A 20,419-nucleotide genomic window follows, 5' to 3' on the forward strand; every position below is an offset into this window, starting at 1 on the left:
TGGTTTACAATCTAATCATTCTGAATGAATTCATAATGAATGATACCCAATGTCAAAAAAAAAAAACTAAGAAAAAAAAAACACGTTTTCACATTTCACTGGACCTGTCTTGTTGGTGTTTTTTTTTTTTTTTTTTTTTTTTATTGAACAACTAGAATTTTGATTCAGAGTCATAGCTGTAGTAACTTTGCAATGTAATCACCAGTAACAATGCAATTACAGTTCATCAGACAGTTTTCAATGGCAAACCTTTTGGTCAAAATTCAATGATGTTGGAACAAGTTTTACTAACACTCAATGCATATCAGTTTTGATGCAATTATTAAACATAAATCAGAATAAATCTCTCAACACACTTTAGTTACCATTTTATCACTGAAGATTAACATAAATATTTGTCATCATTCAACTTCTCATTCATTTTGTAAATGTGTTCTCCACCAATAAATGACAGCCTTACTTAAAAAAGCTTCAATAAGTGCAGTTCTTAACATTTGGAGGTTATCTCCTGTTTTTCTTGTTCTTCCCAAGAAACTTGATGCACACGTTTCTCCAATTTCATATCCATTATGATTGTGACAGGAGCCTAAGCTCATCTGAACCTGGGGGTAATTGTGCAGTTGGATATGAAGTTTTCTGAGCAGTGCAGACAATCTGCAAGAGTAGCTCATGGTGTCTTGTCTGTGATATACAGGAATTATTCTAGCAGGGATAAGGAGGTGATCATCTCTTTGTATAAAGCAATGGTCAGGCCACACCTTGAGTACTGTATACAGGTCTGGAGGCCTTGTTTTAGGAAAGATGTAGAGCTGCTTAAACAAATATAGAGGAGGGCAACAGGATTGATGAATGGAACAAAGGATTGCTCTTACAAAGAAAGGCTTAAGTTCTGGAAATTATCTGAAGACTAGGCACCTGCGAGGTGATCTGATTGAGGAGTATAAGGTCTTGAAGGGTTCAAGTAAGCTCAATGCTGATGGGATTCTTCCTCTTTCCCAGATTAATCGCCTGAGGGGATATAAATTCAAATTGAGGAAAGACAGTTGTAGAATAGATGTGCAGAAATATACCTTTAGCCAGCAGGTGGTTGATTGCTGGAACAAAATTCCATGTCATTGTAGAAGTTGACAGCTTAAATAATTCAAGGCAGAACTAGACAGACATCTGGAGTGAATGAATGGGTGAAATGGGAAGGATTGTTTTTTCTTTATTTCTTTTTTTTTTTTGGCTGATATAAGCTTGCTTTCTTGCGTCATATGTCTCTACTAATGCTAACTTCAACATGCACTGTTCTTTACTGGTGTGGTGGAGCAGGAGGTGACTCATACCACTAATGTGATCAGCTGTCCCCTACATTATCTTGGTCGTCTATCTCTACTCAAAAAAGAGAGACCAACCAAGACAGTCTTAGAACATTTTTAGCATTAGCATTAATAGAGGCACATGATGCAAGAAAGCAGGCTTATACAGCATAGGCCAAAAAAAAAAAAAAAAAAAACTTTCTCATTTCACCCATCCATTCGTTTCAAATGTTTATCTAGTTCTGCCTTGAATTTATGCTATCGACTTCCACAACAACAGATGAAAGTTTATATTACACGTTCTTAGCGTTTTTTCACCAACCTTTCATAAAATAAAATAAAATAAAATAAAATAAAATAAAACACAACAAATTCCCGATAACTATATTTACAATAACCTGTATTTACAAAATTAATATATACGTATTACAATATTAAAAGTATTAAAACACAAGATTAAAATGCATTAAAATATACTAAGTTAAAAGCGATAAAATTCCGTAGCTTTCAAAGGCTCCAGCCTTCTTCTTCAGCAGTATTCTCTATTATTCAGTACACCTTTAAATATCAGCAGGGTAATGGTAGACATCACATGTTTTCATTCTCACGTGTTCCGCTCTCTTGCATTGTGGAACCGGAAGTGGCTCAAACGGAAGTCGTACGGAACCGTTCATCCTTTTTTAGGATAATAGTCTCTAAAAGGGGGTGAATCCGTACACCCCTATCCCTATTAATGTTAGTTGTAGAACTGATCCGCAAACTCTCGAGCCACTTACGGTCCCAAAACCGTAAGTGGCTCGAGAGTTTGCGGATCAGTTCTACAACTAACATTAATAGGGATAGGGGTGTACGGATTCACCCCCTTTTAGAGACTATTATCCTAAAAAAGGATGAACGGTTCCGTACGACCTCCGTTCGAGCCACTTCCGGTTCCACAATGCAAGAGAGCGGAACACGTGAGAATGAAAACATGTGATGTCTACCATTACCCTGCTGATATTTAAAGGTGTACTGAATAATAGAGAATACTGCTGAAGAAGAAGGCTGGAGCCTTTGAAAGCTACGGAATTTTATCGCTTTTAACTTAGTATATTTTAATGCATTTTAATCTTGTGTTTTAATACTTTTAATATTGTAATACGTATATATTAATTTTGTAAATACAGGTTATTGTAAATATAGTTATCGGGAATTTGTTGTGTTTTATTTTATTTTATTTTATGAAAGGTTGGTGAAAAAACGCTAAGAACGTGTAATATGAATATACCCAACCTCAGAGGCCTATTTGAGGAGTTATTTCGATGCTACGGCCATCCAATTATGCAGTGCATCAGGGAGTTTCAGAGACATAGTGGCAAGGAGGCTAAACAGGAACAGCATTTGAGGTTTGCACACCGATGTAAGACACATAAACTTATACCGCGAGGCTTCCAAACAAAGCTTCCTTTTGAGGATGAGCGATTATTCAACGTCGCCAGATGGTATCATAAGAAGATCTTAAATATATGGATTGGAAAATTACATAGGGACTTACATAATACTAGGAAAGAAAAAAGACAATGCTTTGAAGAAATAAGGGATATATTGACACCAATGCACCTATCAGGTGTGATTAGTGTAGTGACAGCTAAAGCAAAGCAAATTTCTGATAGCTATAGACGGAGACAAATAGGGAAGTTTGACAGGCTTAAAGAACAAAGTAAGGTGAGAGACAATAATGATAATATTACTAAGGATTTTGTAATTAATATGAGTAATAAACAATTAACTAAAGAGCAATTGGAGGTCCTAAATCTAGGACCAAAATTTGCCATAGTACCGCCCAGAATACCCGTTGCAGAAATTGCAATGGGTGTGGAAAGGACTATAAATAAACTTCCCGTAGATATAGCTAATGAAGCCCGAGTGAAAATAGCAGCCATCCTTAGTCAAGCTAAGAGTGCTCCTTCCAATCTTAATGTGAAGCAAAAACTAGCATTAAGAAGCCTTAAACAAGATGATAGTATTTTACCCGCTGATAAAGGCAAAGCAACGGTGGTTCTTAATAAAGAAGTGTATAAGAATAAAGCGTTGAGTTTATTAGAAGATCAGACAACATATAAGGTTATCCAGAAGAGTCCACTTCTTAGTTTGGAGCGACAAGTGAATGGAATGTTGCAGAGTTGGCTCAAATCTAATAAGATTTCTAAAGAACAATATTGGACACTACATGCTACAGGTAGCCAAATGCCAAGGTTTTATGGGTTACCTAAAATTCACAAAGTAGATGTGCCACTCAGACCTATAGTCTCATTTATAGGTAGTCCGACGTATGCACTTTCGGGTTTTCTAGCCAAACTATTGTCTCCACTAGTAGGACTCTCTGATTATAGTATCAAGGATAGTAAAGAATTTGTGCACTTTATTAGGAATCAGCGTATAGAAGAGGATGAGATTATGATATCATTTGATGTAAAATCGCTATTTACTTGTATTCCTATTGACCACGGAGTGTGGTGTGCAAACATAGTCTTACAGAGGGATACTACCCTAAATACTAGGACACAACTTAATCCAGAAGATATCAGGAAGGGTATAGAATTGTGCCTCTCAAGTAACACTATGGTTTTTGATAACATTATATATAAGCAGGTTAATGGTACAGCTATGGGCTCCCCCATTAGCGCAATTATAGCAAATTTAGCTATGGAGGAGCTCGAGACCAGAATATTTAATGCTAGTGTTCTCCCTATGCGCCCTTGGAAAAGGTATGTGGATGATACGTTTACATTTATTCGGAAGGGGAGTGAAGATCAGGTGTTGAATATCTTAAATGGCTTCTCCCAATTCATACAATTTACATCGGAAGTTGAAGATGGAGGAGTTCTCCCGTTCCTGGATGTGTTGGTCTGTAGGGAAGACTAGCAGTTAAAGACAAAAGTCTTTAGAAAAACGATGTGTAAAGGGCAATATACGCATTATGATTCAGCCCTGACCAGCCATCATAGGAACAGTGTGATAAGAACGTTAATTAATAGAGCAAAATCACATTGCAGTAACCCCAATGATAGGAAAGCAGAGTATGAACGTGTCACGGCGGATCTTGCTAAATGTGGTTACCCCCAGAGGATTATAGATAAATTTATTAATGAAAATCAGAGGAGAGATGAATCTTTTATACCAGTATCTACTGCATACATTCCCTATTATCCGGGCTTGACGGATTATATAACTAGAGTATTAAGAAAATATCAGACACGCTGTGTGCAGCTTCCAGGACGAAGACTGCGCACAGTTGTGTCTCAAGTTAAGGACCCCATTCAAAAAGAGGATGTTAGTGGGGTCGTATATAATATTAGATGCCCGGATTGTGGGGGAATGTTATGTAGGCGAGACAAAACGTCGTCTCAAAGATCGTCTGGGGGAACACAAAAAAGCAATAAGGAATGCGGAGTATGGCAAGTCCGCCGTGGCCGAGCATTTTTGGGAGAAGCAGCACCAGATCTCCCCAGACGATGCCACTATCACCGATTGGGCGCATAGGTTTTGGGACCGTAAGTGGCTCGAGAGTTTGCGGATCAGTTCTACAACTAACATTAATAGGGATAGGGGTGTACGGATTCACCCCCTTTTAGAGACTATTATCCTAAAAAAGGATGAACGGTTCCGTACGACTTCCGTTCGAGCCACTTCCGGTTCCACAATGCAAGAGAGCGGAACACGTGAGAATGAAAACATGTGATGTCTACCATTACCCTGCTGATATTTAAAGGTGTACTGAATAATAGAGAATACTGCTGAAGAAGAAGGCTGGAGCCTTTGAAAGCTACGGAATTTTATCGCTTTTAACTTAGTATATTTTAATGCATTTTAATCTTGTGTTTTAATACTTTTAATATTGTAATACGTATATATTAATTTTGTAAATACAGGTTATTGTAAATATAGTTATCGGGAATTTGTTGTGTTTTATTTTATTTTATTTTATTTTATTTTATTTTATGAAAGGTTGGTGAAAAAACGCTAAGAACGTGTAATATGAATATACCCAACCTCAGAGGCCTATTTGAGGAGATGAAAGTTTGTTCCAGCAATCACTATCTGCTGGCTAAAGGAAAATTTCCGCACATCTATTCGACAACTGGCTTTCCTCAATTTTAGTTTATGCCCCCTCGGGTTTGTCATCTGAGCAAGAGGAAGAATCCCATCAGCATTGAGCCTGCTCAATCCATTCAAGACTTTATACATCTCATTGCCTAGTCTCCAGATGCTGCAATTTGTGGAACTTAAGCCTTTCTTCATAAGAGCACCCCTTTGTTCCTCTCACCAGTCTTGTTGCCCTTCTCTGTACTTATTCTAGCAACTCTACATCCTTCCTAAAATGAGGCTTCCAGACCTGTATGTAGTACTCAAGGTGTGGCCTGACCATTGCCTTATACAAGGGGATATCACCTCCTTATCCTTGCTTGCAAAATTCCTGTATGTCATTGACAAGACCCTATGACCTACTTGGGTAGCCTGTCTGCACTGCTCAGAAAACTTCATATCTGAATGCACAATTACCCCAAGATCTCTTTCATTTACTGCTACCCATATGCAGTACTTTGCACTTGTCAATGTTAAACTTCAGTTGCCACTTCTCAGCCCAACTTTTTTAGATCCTGTTGCAGCAGCATACTGTTATTAACAACCCTGCCAACCTTTGTATCATCTGCAAACTTTGACATTAAGCTTGATATACCTTCATCAATATCATTGATAAAGATACAAAACAATAATGGGACCAACACCAAACTCTGCTCGACACCACTAATGTTGTTGTTGTTTTTGGAAGCATTAGCAACTAAGGCCATATTGCTCCGGGATATGTGGTGGTCATTCCCTGACCTTTCCGCATACTCCGTATTTGGTGGTGACGGGCTCGAACTCCAGTCTAATCAAGAAGCGTGTGCTACGCACTGCTGCTCCTTCCCACCTGGCTACGGAGGCGCACACCACTAATAACATTAGTCCATGTAGAGCAGTACCCATTGACCACCACTCTGTCTTCTCCCACTCAACCATCCTTTTATGTTTTGTAGCAACTTATGATTAGACTTTGTATAACATTCTTTGGGGACAATACTGCTGTTATAGTAGGCAATAAATAGGCATTGCCCTTCTTGTAGCATTGTTATAAGCTGTCATTCAATTCATTTAGTTATAGAAAAGGTTGCAACAATCAAATCCAGTCGATTTGAATGAAATTCAGATGAAATCTTGTGGATATATATATTATTTCTGGGAGAGAAGTATTAAAAGAAGAGAAAGATTGCAGAAGCATCAAAACCTTCACATAAAAGAGATTATACTAAAACAGATTCAGAAGTTGGTCTGCACTTGCGTATTGGTTTTATGGCACATCAGCATTTGTATAAGTGTGTGTTTTGGGGCTGATTTCGATGTTGTGTTGAGCCCCAAAAGCCAGAGTAGCTTACAGGAGAAATCTACTCCTTCCATCTTAGATCATCTAACTACCCAACTGAATATGCCTTTTAAAAATCCCATTAGTCTCTAATGGGATTCAAACCCAGACCTCTCCAAACAAATGACAAACAGTGAAACCACAATATAATTACAGAGGACATTTTCACTTGGAAGTAATTGGTCAAGATTAGTCCTTGACTAATCGAACAACTGCTTGAGCAGGCAATAGAAAATTGTTTTCTACACTGGGCAGTCGAGCTGGAATAACTTGAAGCCCACCAAAGACTGTTTCTGATTTCCAACTCTCCTGGACACAGAGCGAACCCCGTGATGATATGTGTGACCTATGTGGAAACCATAGGTGACAATGGACTATTTCGATAACCTTCCAGAACTGGATGGTATGTCATCATATGATTTGCTAGATGGCTCAGAAGATGCAGTTGGACTGCTGGGTCAATCCATCGACGACACACGGTCACAAAATTTCATATATGTCCATGTCATTCATATATATCTCCAATAGGAATGAAAAAAACTTAGTTAACTTCGATCCTTTTACATCTCGGCCCTGTCTTATTTCTCACAAGACAGCCTGCTGCTCCTATGCATCTACAAGATCACATCTCTATTGGGGATTATCCTGACGTCTAATCTCTCTTAGTATAAGCCCATCACAAATATGTCTTCCTATGCATCAAAAAAACTGGGTTTTATTTTTCTCTCAGTGTTACTTTTCTCTGACAACTACTCACACCTATCTTACTGTGAAATATTGTTCCCACAACTTGGGTGGTGCCCCAAAACCTCTCTGATGCTTCTACATCCCATTCAAAAGAGACAGTCAGATTAATTAATTACCCTTCTCTCTTCCTTGCTGTCTCATAGATGTTCAGTTTCTGCAATATGCCTTTTCTATAGATACTTCCATGGGAACTATTCTTCTGAATTGGCATCTGTAATTTCTCCACTCTCTTCCATTCTAGTCCAAACATGTGCTGCAAGCAGTCAGCATCCATTCATTGTCCAACTCCAAACTCATGGAACTAACATTTTTTTTTCCTTCCTCATTTAGCCCTTCTACTTCTGTTTTCTGGAACACCCTTCCTTTACATGTATTTCCTAAACATTACAATTTACAGAAATTTAAGTGTAATGCTAACAAAACAAGTATCTTCTATATTAGTTTGAGTATTAGCAATGACCACATGGTGCAAGGAAGCCTACGGCTTATGCTACACCAGTAAAAAAAAAAAAATAAATAATAATAAGAAGAAAATTTTTAAAAATATAATAAAAGAAAAGGAAATAGACAATCTATGTGTTTCCCTCCTCCCATAGGTCACTATTCAGCTGACTTTTGAATTTCCCCAAACTGTCAGCCTCTACCACTCATGTAGGTAACTTAATCCAGTAATTTATAACTCACTGGCTAAAATAAAACTTCCCTCAATCCAGTCTAAACATCTCTCCCTGTAACTTGAATTTATGGCCCCTAGTTCTAGAATCATTTATAACCTTGAAAATTTTGTCCTTGTTCATTTTACTTATGCCTGTCAGAGCCTTAAACACCTCAATCAAGTCTCCTCCAAGGTGTCTAGTTTCCAAGCTCTCCAACCAAAATATTCAGTCTTTCCTCACATGGATGCCCTTTTGCCTATCTCACCATGTGAGTTACCCATCTTTGGATACTTTCAAGAAGCTCAATATCTTTCTTTATGTGCGGTCTCCATACTTCAACACAGTATTTTAAGTGTGGTGTAACAATAGCTTTGTGTAATGAGATTATGACATCCTTATCTCTACTAGCAAATGTTCAGTAGATCATTGATAGGACACCATGGGCCTTCCTTGCAACCTGTCTACAATGCTCTGAGAACTTCACACGTCTGACCATATTGTAACACCAAAGTCCCTTTCCTCCTCTACTGGCTGTAGTTCAACTCCACAAAGTGTATAAATTATTTTGGAGTTACTGTTCCCCAGGTGTAGTACCTTACACTTTGATGGATTAAAGCATAGCTGCCATTTTTCTGGCCATCCCTGAAGTCTATTAGGTCACTCTGAAGAAGCTCTGCTTGGCAGTTATCATTAACTACTCTATCAATATTTACATCATCTGCAAATTTAGACATCATGCCCTCTATCCCTTCATCGATGTCATTTATGAAAATCAAAAACAATAGTGGTCCTAATAGTGATCCTTGAGGAATCCCACTTCTTACATCAACCCAATCTGAGGAATAACTATTTATAACAACCCTCTTCCTCCTTCCCTGAAGCCGTCCTGCTTTCCATCTGAGGATTTTTCCTGTGATTGGAATCTGTTCCAGCTTATAAAGTAACCACTCATGTGGGACTGGATTCCATCAGAATTCCATTTGTATCTAAATGATCCTGAATTCCACCCTTGATCATTGCCTGCCAAAATATTCCTCACTACGAAGTTAGACTGACCAGTCGGTAATTTCCCACTTCACTCTTAGAACCACCCTTATGTATTGGAGATACATTGGCAATTTTCCAATTCAACCGAATTACACCCGAGTCCAGTGATGCTCTCATAATTAGCCCCAATGGTTCAATGCACTCACTTGCCACCTCCCTTAAGATTATAGCATGTATATGCCATCAACCCCAGGAGCCTTACTGGCCTGTAGGCTTGAAAGTTTTTTCATTAAATACTCATGTGAAATTTCAATATCATTAATTACATATTTTTCAACTTCACTCCCATAATTTCTCTTTGACATAAAGGGATTTTCTTCTGTAAATATCAGTGCAAAATAACTGTTGAGTTACATCTGCAACATCAGCTGGGGTATCTAATACTATCCCTCATCCATTATGTAAGGGTCCAGTCTGGTTTGTCCTTCTCTTCTTTGCATTTATATATGTGAAGAATTCCTTACCCCTACTCCTTGCTCTCTTTGCCTGCAATTTCTCAAAATCTGCCTTTGCCAGCTTCAGTACTTTTTATTGCTATGTAACTTTTCCATGTTGTCTTTTTCTGCTCAAGTAATCAGGCAACTTCTCATTATTCATTCAACTTGGAATCCTCTTCATGGAGTATTTTTTAATGGTATTTATATATGCATTCAAGGCTTCCGTGATTAATGTTTTAAAGGTATACCATAATTCAATTGCATTCACTCTCTTTGCAATATCTACCCAGTTAATAGAGGTCATGTAATTTCCTTTTCTTAAATTATAACCCATTCCTTTGCCTTTAACTACTGCTACCTCTCTCTCTTCATCATCCATCATAGAACTCCATGATCACTTCCTGCTACTGGTTCCTATTATGTCATCTGGTTCATGGGTGATGATCAGGTCCAGAATATTCTTTTCTGTAGTACTTTCCCTGACATGTTGGTAGAAATAAAAATCATCTAGTTGATTTAAAAATTTTGTCCCCCCTTTGTGCAGTTTCCTTTTCATTTGCTCCAATCAATTAGAAACAAATTAAAATCACCCATTCACACTTACTTGCCCATTCCATTTGCATGGTAATTTCACACCATACAGATTACATTATACTAGCATGCGAAAAGTCTGAATCTGGGAAAGCTTAGGTCGCACTCAGGCCGCTTTTGATAAGAAACATGACCCCACCACCCCTTCTATCTTCCCTATCCTTCCTAAATACATACCTAAGATTTCAAAATGTATGAGCAATGAAGCCCAATTTTAAACATACCATACTGAAACTCTCCCATCTCCGGGTGCACCACATTTCCATAAGCCCTATCATGTCAGCGTTACTTGTCCTAACTAGCAGTTTGAATTCACTCATTTTTTATGACACTTCTGACATTACTGTATAAACAATTAAGACAGGTTTCTTGTATAGTTAATTACAGTGACACACCTCTTAAAGTTATTTAAGCTCGTTTTCTTGGTATTAGCTACCCGCTCATTTGAAACATTTCTGCATTCAGAACATCTTGCTAATATGTTCTGTTGGGTAATAAACAAGAACTCTTGATGAAGTATTGGTCATCATTGGTCATCTTTGACTAATATTATAGATAAATGCATATCTATTTGGAGGGGCCCTTGTTCCCCCCCCCCCCCCAAATTGATATGCATTTATCTGATAATAGCAATTTCCCCTGAACCTTTAAGGTATCCTCAATAATACTGGCAAAAACCCTTGCACCACCTGTTTAAATGAATCCTGTCTCTGATTCCATGTACCTAATAGTCCTACCTACACGCGCAGGCCAAGCTGATAAAAATTTCCCCCCCAGAAGCCTTGCAGAGTCCTTCAAGTCTTGAGTTAATCCACAAGGCTTTCAAGCATATAATCCCTCCTGTCATGTCTAGGCAGAATTGCAGACATATAAACATTGTAACTTAACTCATGGCATTTCTTCAGCATGGTCCTATATTTGCCTAACAAACTGTCAGATCATGTATGTTTAATATCATTAGTCCCCACATGAATAATAATATTCTCTTTACCCCATTTAAAATCTGACAATCTGTTGGTGACATTAATTGTTGCTCTCAGCAGATATACCCTGGTTCCAGTCCATCTATCTTTATTACAAAAAATATTTCCCATTTCCCTAACAATAGTCTCTTAATAGAACTAAGCTGAACCAGAGTAGTTTTCTTGGTTATTCTGTTCTAGGCCCGAATCGGGAGTGCATTACTTCGTAGGTTACTAGTCTTGAGTCCCTGACAAGCTCCCTGTTACATTATTCTTGAGGGTAAGCACCCTTTTTTTCAGTGACTCAAATTGTTCCAGCAATTATTTTCAGCCATCAACCCATACACAGTACTATAAACTCAGTACCTTTCGTGTTTAGGGTTTTCAATTTAAAAAAAAAAAAAAAAAAGTTTCTGAATTTATACCAAATTTCAAAGCATAAGCAAAATACAACAGAGCCAACTCAAAAAAGGAAAGTCACAGGAAGAGTGAAAAGAAATGAGATTCAAGCCTTGAGTAGCTCCATCAGCAATAAAAATTAATATTAGCATTAGCAAGGCACATTATGCAAGAAAGCAAGCTTATATAGCATCAGCCAAAAAAAAAAAAAAAACACACACACACCCTTCTCATTTCATCCATCCACTCGCTCCAAAAGTTATCTAGTTCTGCTTTGAATCTATTTCAGCTATCAACTTCTACGACAGATGGAAGTTTGTTCCAGCAATCAACCACCTGCTGGCTAAAGGCAAACTTCCACACATCTATCCAACAACTGTCTTTTATCAATTTGAATTTATGCCCTCTCAGGCAATTATTCTGAAGAAGAGGAAGATTCCCATCAGCATTGAGCATGCTCAAACCATTCAAGGCTTTATACACCTCAATCTGATCACCTCGCAGATGCCTAGTCTCCAGACATTGTAATTTGCAAAACTTAAGCCTTTCTTCATAAGAGCAACTCTTTGTTCCATTCACTAATCTTGTTGCCCTTCTCTGTACTCCTTCCAACAGCTCTACATCCTTCTTAAATTGAAGCCTCCAGACTTGTATACAGTACTCAAGGTGTGGCCTGAGCATTGCCTTATACAAGGGGATAATCACCTCCTTATCCCTGCTAGAAAAATTTCTGTATATCATTGACAAAACACCATGAGCTACTCTTGCAGACCATCTGCACTGCTCAGAAAACTTCATATCTGCCTGTACAATTACCCCCAGGTCCTTTTCACTCTCTCCCATTGTCATTGTAGTACCACACAGTTGATGTTACTCTGGGGTTACTGCTTCCCATATGAAGTATTTTACATTTGTCAATGTTAAACTTCAATTGCCACCTCTCAGCCCATCTGCTCAACTTTTCTAGATCTTGTTGCAGCAGTGTACTGTCATTAACAACCCTGCCGACCTTCATATCGTCTGAAAACTTGTACATTAAGCCTGATATACCATCATTAATATCATTAATGAATGCAGAAAACAACAGTGCACCCAACACTGAACTTGGAGGACTCCACTAATAAAATTAGTCCACGAAGAGCAGTGTTCATTTATTACCACTTTGTCTTCTCCCACTCAACCATCCCTTTATCCATAGCAGCACTTTGCCTCCAATGCCACACTGCTCCAATTTGTGCAGCAGTCTTCCATGTGCAACAATGTATCAGTAGCCTTTCTAACATCCAAATATATGATATCAAAATTATTCTTTGCATCCAGTTCCTTTGCAACTACATCATAGTATCCAATCGAATTGGTCAGACAAGACTTCCCCTTAACAAACCCATGCTTTGTCCGAACTATAACTGAAGTCTTGTCTAGATGATCTTGCAATGCTTCTTTAACCAGTGCCTCCATTAATTTCCCTGGAACAGAAGTTAAACTAACAGGTTTGTAATTACCAGCATCTCCCTTTGATCCTCCTTTGTGGTTTGGGGTCACATTTGCACATTTCCAGTCCATGGATAGTCCAAGAAAGCTCTCATAATTATGGCTAAGGGTTTGCTTACTTCCTTTGCTGCCTCCTTTAATATAACTAGATAGAATCCATCCACCCCAGGTGCCTTTCTTATCTTCAACAATTTCTCCACCACTTTACTCTCAGTTATTACAAGATTATCTAGCTTACTGTCAGAGTTTAATACATCTCTGGCATTTCCCTCTCTGAATAACTCATTATATACAGAACAGCCAATTTTACAAAATAAAAAGCCTTGTCTAAGTCAAGAAATTTATCCATTTCTTCATTCGAATTTCAACAAGATATTCTGTCTTCTCCTTGATAAAATGAACCTCCAATTCTTAAATCATCCCTTAATGAAACTGCAGAACGAATTATTCTGAAAATGTGTAAAGCCCCAGTGTTGCTAATTTTAGCAACACTGGGGCTTTATTTACTCCATTATTTCTCCACCACTTTACTCTCAGTTTTTACAAGATTATCTAGCTTACTGTCAGAGTTTAATACACCTCTGGCATTCTCCTCCCTGAATAACTCATTATATACAGAACAGCCAATGTTACAAAATAAAAAGCCTTGTCTAAGTCAAGAAATTTATCCATTTCTTCATTCGAATTTCAACAAGATATTCTGCCTTCTCTTGATAAAATGAACCTTCAATTCTTAAATCATCCCTTAATGAAACTGCAGGACGAATTATTCTCAAAATGTGTAAAGCCCCAGTGTTGCTAATTTCAGCAACACTGGGGCTTTATTTACTCCATTCATACAAAAAAGAGAACAGCTATTTGGTAACAAATTGTTATGGTTTATTGATTTGACATATATGACAATAATTGAAAATATATGACATAATTGTCATATATTTTCTCCTAAAACATTAGAATTGTGTGGGAAATGGAGATATGATTATTTACATTGCCTACTTTCACTTTTCAACAGGCATCTGTTGAAAAGTGAAATCACTTTATGATATGCACTGCTGCATATCACTTTATGATATGCAGCAGATCCTCGCTTACACAAACAAATGAATAACTATACAGAGACTGTACCAAAAAAAAAGAAAAAAACTTCCAGAATGCATTGTCTGTAGAAACTGGAAATTTACTGCAAATAAATAATTCAACATTGGTTATTTTAGGTAAACTGGCAGTCTTCACCTATTTCTTTTATTAGGTTTTAGCAATTTATCATAAAAAATTTCATGCTTTAGATATTAACACTTGAATCATATTTAATATAATAGTTTTTTTATTACTTTAGAAAATTATTCTTTAAAAATCTTGGTTTTTCATTTTTATAGAGCTATGTTCCCGATGTTCTGATACCTTAAGTTGCCTTCTGAACAGGTTGCAACTTAGCCTGAGATTCTAACTTGAGAATCTAGCTAATATTTATCCACTAGGCAAAGATATTGAAAATAAACTGTCACAATGAAGTTGTATTATAGCAGAATTTTATATACAGTTGATGCAATTTGTAAGGTATTCTTCTCATTAAATAAAACTAACAGTTTATTGTCATGACTTATAGAGAAACTACACCAAACATAATGCACAAAAACAAATTCTTATTTTAAAGTAAACTGGCAGTTCTAACTTTTATTACTTATCCTCAAAGCCTTTTTTTTTTGTTAGAAAAGTTAAAAAAATTCCTATCATATAAAACTCTCTATAATGGAGCAATAAATCTAATTATAGACATACTACTGCATATGTGTTTGCTTCTCCTCCTTTAGTTTAATGGAAGTGAAAAACAATCAGGACTATCTTTCTCTCCTCTAGTCACTACATGGCTAGAAAACATGGCTAAAGAAGAAACTTGAATAACGGAAGAAGAAACGAATTTCGACATGATGCACATTTTAATTACTATTTAAATAAATACAGTATGGTTAATTATTTAATTGTACAAAGCATCATTTATACATAAAATAAAGCAAAGTTAAACAGTATTTCATATAATTCCTTCACAAGATTCTCCTACTCATGCATTTAGAATAATTAACACTTCCCCAGAAGGGAAGTACAGTCAGTTCTGCTATAATGCAGTAACAACATGTGTTCCTAAAAATCTCTGCATTATGATTTTTCGCATATTAAAAACAGGACTTATGGGAAAAATAGAGATGGGGCAGAACACTCAAAAAAAAAAAAAAAAAAAAAAAAAAAAAGAGTTAGAAACCCAATAATATTACTAACACAGGTTTAAACATCTTAAATTTCTGATAAATATTAAAGTAAATATAGCACTTTACCTTGACAAGATATGAAGTTTGTTTGATTGATATTTCTGTTCACTGACATTTTTTTTTGGATTGTAAAATTTAAAACAGTAAAATGGATGAGCAATCAATAATGACAAACACAGCACATATACAAAAGAGAAGATTCTTAAAATTTATGTTATTTATATGATCGAAGAGGAAGGGGAAACACATCTCACCATTACATAAAAAACCCACAGAATTCCAGCTACTGGTATTATTGCAAATGCAGTAATATCAAGTTTACTACCCGTTTACAATTAGACTGCACTAACAGAAAAGCCCAATAAACTAGGAACTGCAAATTGTTTTTATTTTATGGTAGTGACCTCCAGAAATGTGCTCCTCCATTCACGCTATCCCACCTCACAAAATTTCTGTTTGAACAGAAAATCTTGTGACTACAGCAAATGATAAGTTTGATAACAGTGTCTCCGACCAATACAATTACAGTAAATGAAAAATATAGCGATCACACATGTGATGTTTGACATTTTTTAAGCTTCATAAAATTGTATGTATTGCTGCGCAGGTTACTACATTCAGCTTGATGCTGGATTTTACATTCACCTGAGTACTCGCAGATGAAATCACACATGAGCCAACGCAAAAGTCATGTTATAATTGCATTGTTCCCTATTATATCAATTGCTTAGGAGTAAATTCGCATTGTGAACACACACATTGTATTATAGCAGAACTGACTATACTAATATTTGTTCTAAATTGAATACCACCACACAGATGACACCATTTCAGAGATTGTCTCCTCATTGTGAGTTAACAACCCAGTTGTAACTTGACTCTATAAATGAAAGATGCCAAAGGATGCAGGATGTTTAGTCCTATGATAGCATATGAGCATACAGAACATTATACAATATCTATTCACAATACCAGATGTATTTTTAGAAAAACTTCATTTGCTTATTTTATGGCTACAAACAAACTCATGCTTTGCACTGGCTGTACATTACGACTGTTCAATAATCTGTGATCATAATTCTTTTTCACAATGTACCTTTATTAATCATCCATATTTTGATGGTTCTTTTAAAAGTAATCCCCATTTGATGAAATGCATAACTCCATAATAATGCACTAACTCTATTATTTCTGCCATTCTTCAAAAACATGGTGAAAACCATATTTTTACGTGCATTTGAGAATACATTTCATTTTGAAAAATTTGATTGGATATTGTGATATGGTTACAAAGGAACTGGATGCAAAAAAATAATTCTGATATCGTATACAGTCAGTCCTCGTATAGCACGATAGTTGTGTTCCTAGAAACCCTCATGCAATGCAAAATCGTGCAATATAAACAACAGGCCCTATGGGAAAAATAGGGTTAGGTGCCGACCACCCAAGATTGAACACACATTTGTAACCAAAACATTACCAAACATAATAAATAATCGTAATAAAATACATAAGTATTTTATTACGACTATTACGTAACAAAATATTGCTAATGCTTTTGCTTCTATCGTAAGCAAACTTGTTTTTTGTTTGATTTTCTATCCAAACAGATGACAGTCATTCCATCGCTTCCAATTCTTTGTGTCTTAATCTAATGGATTTCAATTACACTTTGAGTTGTTCCTACTATGAAAGTTTTTATTTTCTCTGCATTCTTTGTAATTCTCGGCGTTGCCTCATTTAGGCCAGTAGCACGTGCAATATCACATGGTCTTTCATTTCGCTCAAAGTGTTTCACAATTTCATATTTTTTCTCTATCGACAGAGGCAGATTGGCCATAAACCTTACCGGGGGAAAAACCCCGGTGGGTCGGTGTGGTTTTGGCCATAAACCATAGTATGAGGCCACTGTAAATTTCCCCAGGTAAGAATTTTTGACCCAGTCCGCCTCTGTTTATCGATATTGCTTTTCTTTTTCTCTCTGAATCTGCAGTGTCTTCACCAGGATGCTTCCTTTTCACACCTTTTAAGTATTTTACTCGTTTTTAGGGAATAAAGCACAATTACAAAACGAGGAGGCACGCTTGATACACATAAACAAAGCTGCACACGTGTAGCAACTGAATAAACAACACCATAAAGGCAGAGATACACTATTAACACCTCACATTTTACTAAAAGCACATTTCTAGGGGTTACTACCATAAAAGAATAAAAACAATTTCCAGTTGCGTTTCTGCTAGTGGAATCTGTTATAAACTCGATCTAATTGCATTTGCGATTATACCGATTGCTGGAATTGTGTTGGTTTTTACGTTATTATGGTGAAATGTGTTTCCCCTTCACTGATAGAAAAAACAAATTCATTTTCAGAATCTTCTCTTCATTCCTATCATGTTGCGTTCAGTTGGGGTGATTCTGCGTTCGACTGCCATTTCTTGTAAACACAAAGGCGAATCGTGCATAAGCGAATTCGGTTCATGTTATATAAGATATCGTTCCCTTATTTATAAATCGTGTATGATCAAATTCATGTAGCGTATAACACGTGTTATACGAGGACTGACTGTACTTGGATTTCAGGAAAGCTTTTGACACTGCTGCGCATGAAAGAGTACTGTACAAATTGGAGCAGTATGGTATTAAGGGTAAGTTGCTACAATGGATAAAAGGGTGGATGAGTGGAGGAAGACAGAGTGGTAATCAACGGATGCTGCTCTTTGTGGACTAAAGTTATTAGTTGGAGTCCACATGGTTTGGTGTTGGGCCCACTGTTGTTTTGTATATTTATCAATGATATTGATGAAGGTATATCAGGCTTAGTGTTGAAGTTTGTAGATGATACAAAGGTTGGCAGGATTGTTAATGACAGTAATCACAGGCGCTACTGCAACAGGATCTAGAAAATTTGGGCAGATGGGCTAAGTGGCAACTGAAGTTTAACGCTGACAAATGCAAAGTACTGCATATGGGTAGAAGTAACCCCAGAGAAACGTACCAACAGTGTAGTACTACAGTTAGGGTGGTAGAAAATGAAAAAGACCTGGGAGTAATTGTGCAGTCAGATATGAAGTTTTCTCTGCAATGCAGACAGGCTGCCAGGGCAGTTCATGGGGTATTGTCAATGATACACAGGAATTTTACTAGTAGGAAAAAGGAGGCGATTATCCCTTCGTATAAGGCCATGGTCAGGCCACACCTTGAGTACTGCATACAGGTCTGAAGGCCTAATTTTAAGAAGGATGTAGAGTTGCTTGAGCATGTACGGAGAAGGGGAACAAGGTTGGTGAGGGGAACTAAGGGGTCATCTTACCAAGAAAGGCCTTAAGTTCTGCAAATTGCAGCAGATAGAGACTAGGCACCTGCAAAGTGATCTGATTGAAGTATACAAGGCCTTGAATGGGTTTAGCACGCTGAATTCTGATGGGATTCTTCTGCTTGCTCAGATTATGAACCTGAGGGGGGCATAAATTCAAATTGAGGAAAGACAGTTGTAGAATAGATGGGCAGAAATTTGCCTTTAGCCAGCATATGGTTTAATTGCTGGAACAAACTTCCACATGTTGTTGTGGAAGTTGATGGCTTAAATAAATTGAAGGAGGAACTGGACAAACTTTTAGAGGGAATGGATGTGCAAAATTTTTTTTTTTTTTTTTTGCTTCCGTAACCATCCATTGCAGCTCCTGACAAACCTCAATGTGAACTTCCTATTGCTTGGGTGTGAGTAGTCTTGGAACTCAGCATGCACAAACATGTGTTATAGGCAAATGGTGATGAAGAGTACTGTGCATGCTTCCTAAGGATATTCTCAACATCTCTGCCAGCTACCTAACTGTTATATGACAATTTTCTCTCAATTACAGAAGCAGTGCTTATGGTTTCTGTGGAGACAGCAGTGGTTAAAGCTCCAGAGCTGCCAATTATTGTGATTGAATCATGTGCATCTTTAAAAATTCTAAACCACCTGAGAGCTGTGCTATATAGAATTGTAGATTCACCATATCTCGGGCAAATTTTCTTGAGGTGGAAACAAAATTTGAGAGCAGCATACAGTCTCTTTTATGATGCACACAAGTCAACTGTACAGTTGCTAAGTGATACAGCTTGGTTTCGTCCTAAATTCCACAGCTCAGCTAGAAATAGCAAACAGGCAATTCATGATAAATTATGAGCTTCTTTATTGAACAGCTCTCATAGTTATGTTTTTATAGCCGGAAGCATTTATACTATTACGCTACTACAGAATAACTAATTAAATGAAAAACATCTGATAAATTCACATTGTAGGTTTCTTACAACTATAACAATCTGAAAATCCAGACCCAAGCTTTACCTGTTCCTAACAAATTCTAACAGGAATAAGCAATTTCACTGAGCTCCAAAATCCTCAATTATTATGGTATATACATACCACAGCAGTGTTATTTACAGAATGCTGTAAATTACTGATTTTCATGAGACCAATATACTTGAGTTGTGTTATATGCAATTTATTTTTTGTTGCCTGATTAATACAAACAAATGTACAAGAAAAACAGTACATGAAAAAGCAACTCAGCTTGCAGAACTTTCTCTCGAATACAGTAACAACAACTATTTGTTGACAGCACATTTGTTAGTTTCAACAATTTGATGATTTGTGTGTGTGCAGTATCTGCGTATTTGTATGTGTAATATGCATTATTTGTGTGTGCAATATCTCCGAAGCTGTTTACTGCTGCCCTTGAGGAAGCTTTCAGAAGATTAGACTGGTTCCAGAAAGGAATCAATTTGAATGGAGAGTACCTAAACCATTTAGGATTTGCAGATGACATTGTGTTCATAAGCCACGATCCCAAAGAATTAGAGGAAAATCTTAATCAGTTATGCACAGTTAGTAAGGATTTTGGACTAAAGATGAATATGGCTAAAACAAAAGTAATGATGAATAAGTATGCCACAGAAAGGGACATAATGATTGAAGGAGCAGTAATTGAAAAGGTGGAGTCATATACTTATCTGGGACAAGTTATTAGCTATAATAATGATAAATGGCTGGAAGTCAAGAGAAGAATAAATTTTCGATGGATAGCATTCAGGAA

General features: G+C 36.9%; 1 protein-coding gene across 1 annotated transcript; it reads left to right on the plus strand.

The window, feature by feature from the left end:
- The first annotated feature begins 2,621 nt into the window (after nucleotides 1-2,621).
- LOC150088543 (uncharacterized) lies at nucleotides 2,622-19,509 on the plus strand. Its single transcript, XM_090370225.1, has 2 exons — nucleotides 2,622-3,873; nucleotides 19,202-19,509. Exons 1-2 carry the CDS (start codon nucleotides 2,622-2,624, stop codon nucleotides 19,507-19,509), a joined length of 1,560 nt encoding a protein of 519 aa, XP_090226351.1.
- The last annotated feature ends 910 nt before the right edge of the window (nucleotides 19,510-20,419 follow it).

The sequence above is a fragment of the Mastigoproctus giganteus genome, chromosome 3 (assembly GCF_048544385.1).
Source record: "Mastigoproctus giganteus isolate SK-2022 chromosome 3, ASM4854438v1, whole genome shotgun sequence".
In the NCBI taxonomy this organism is placed as follows: domain Eukaryota; kingdom Metazoa; phylum Arthropoda; class Arachnida; order Uropygi; family Thelyphonidae; genus Mastigoproctus; species Mastigoproctus giganteus.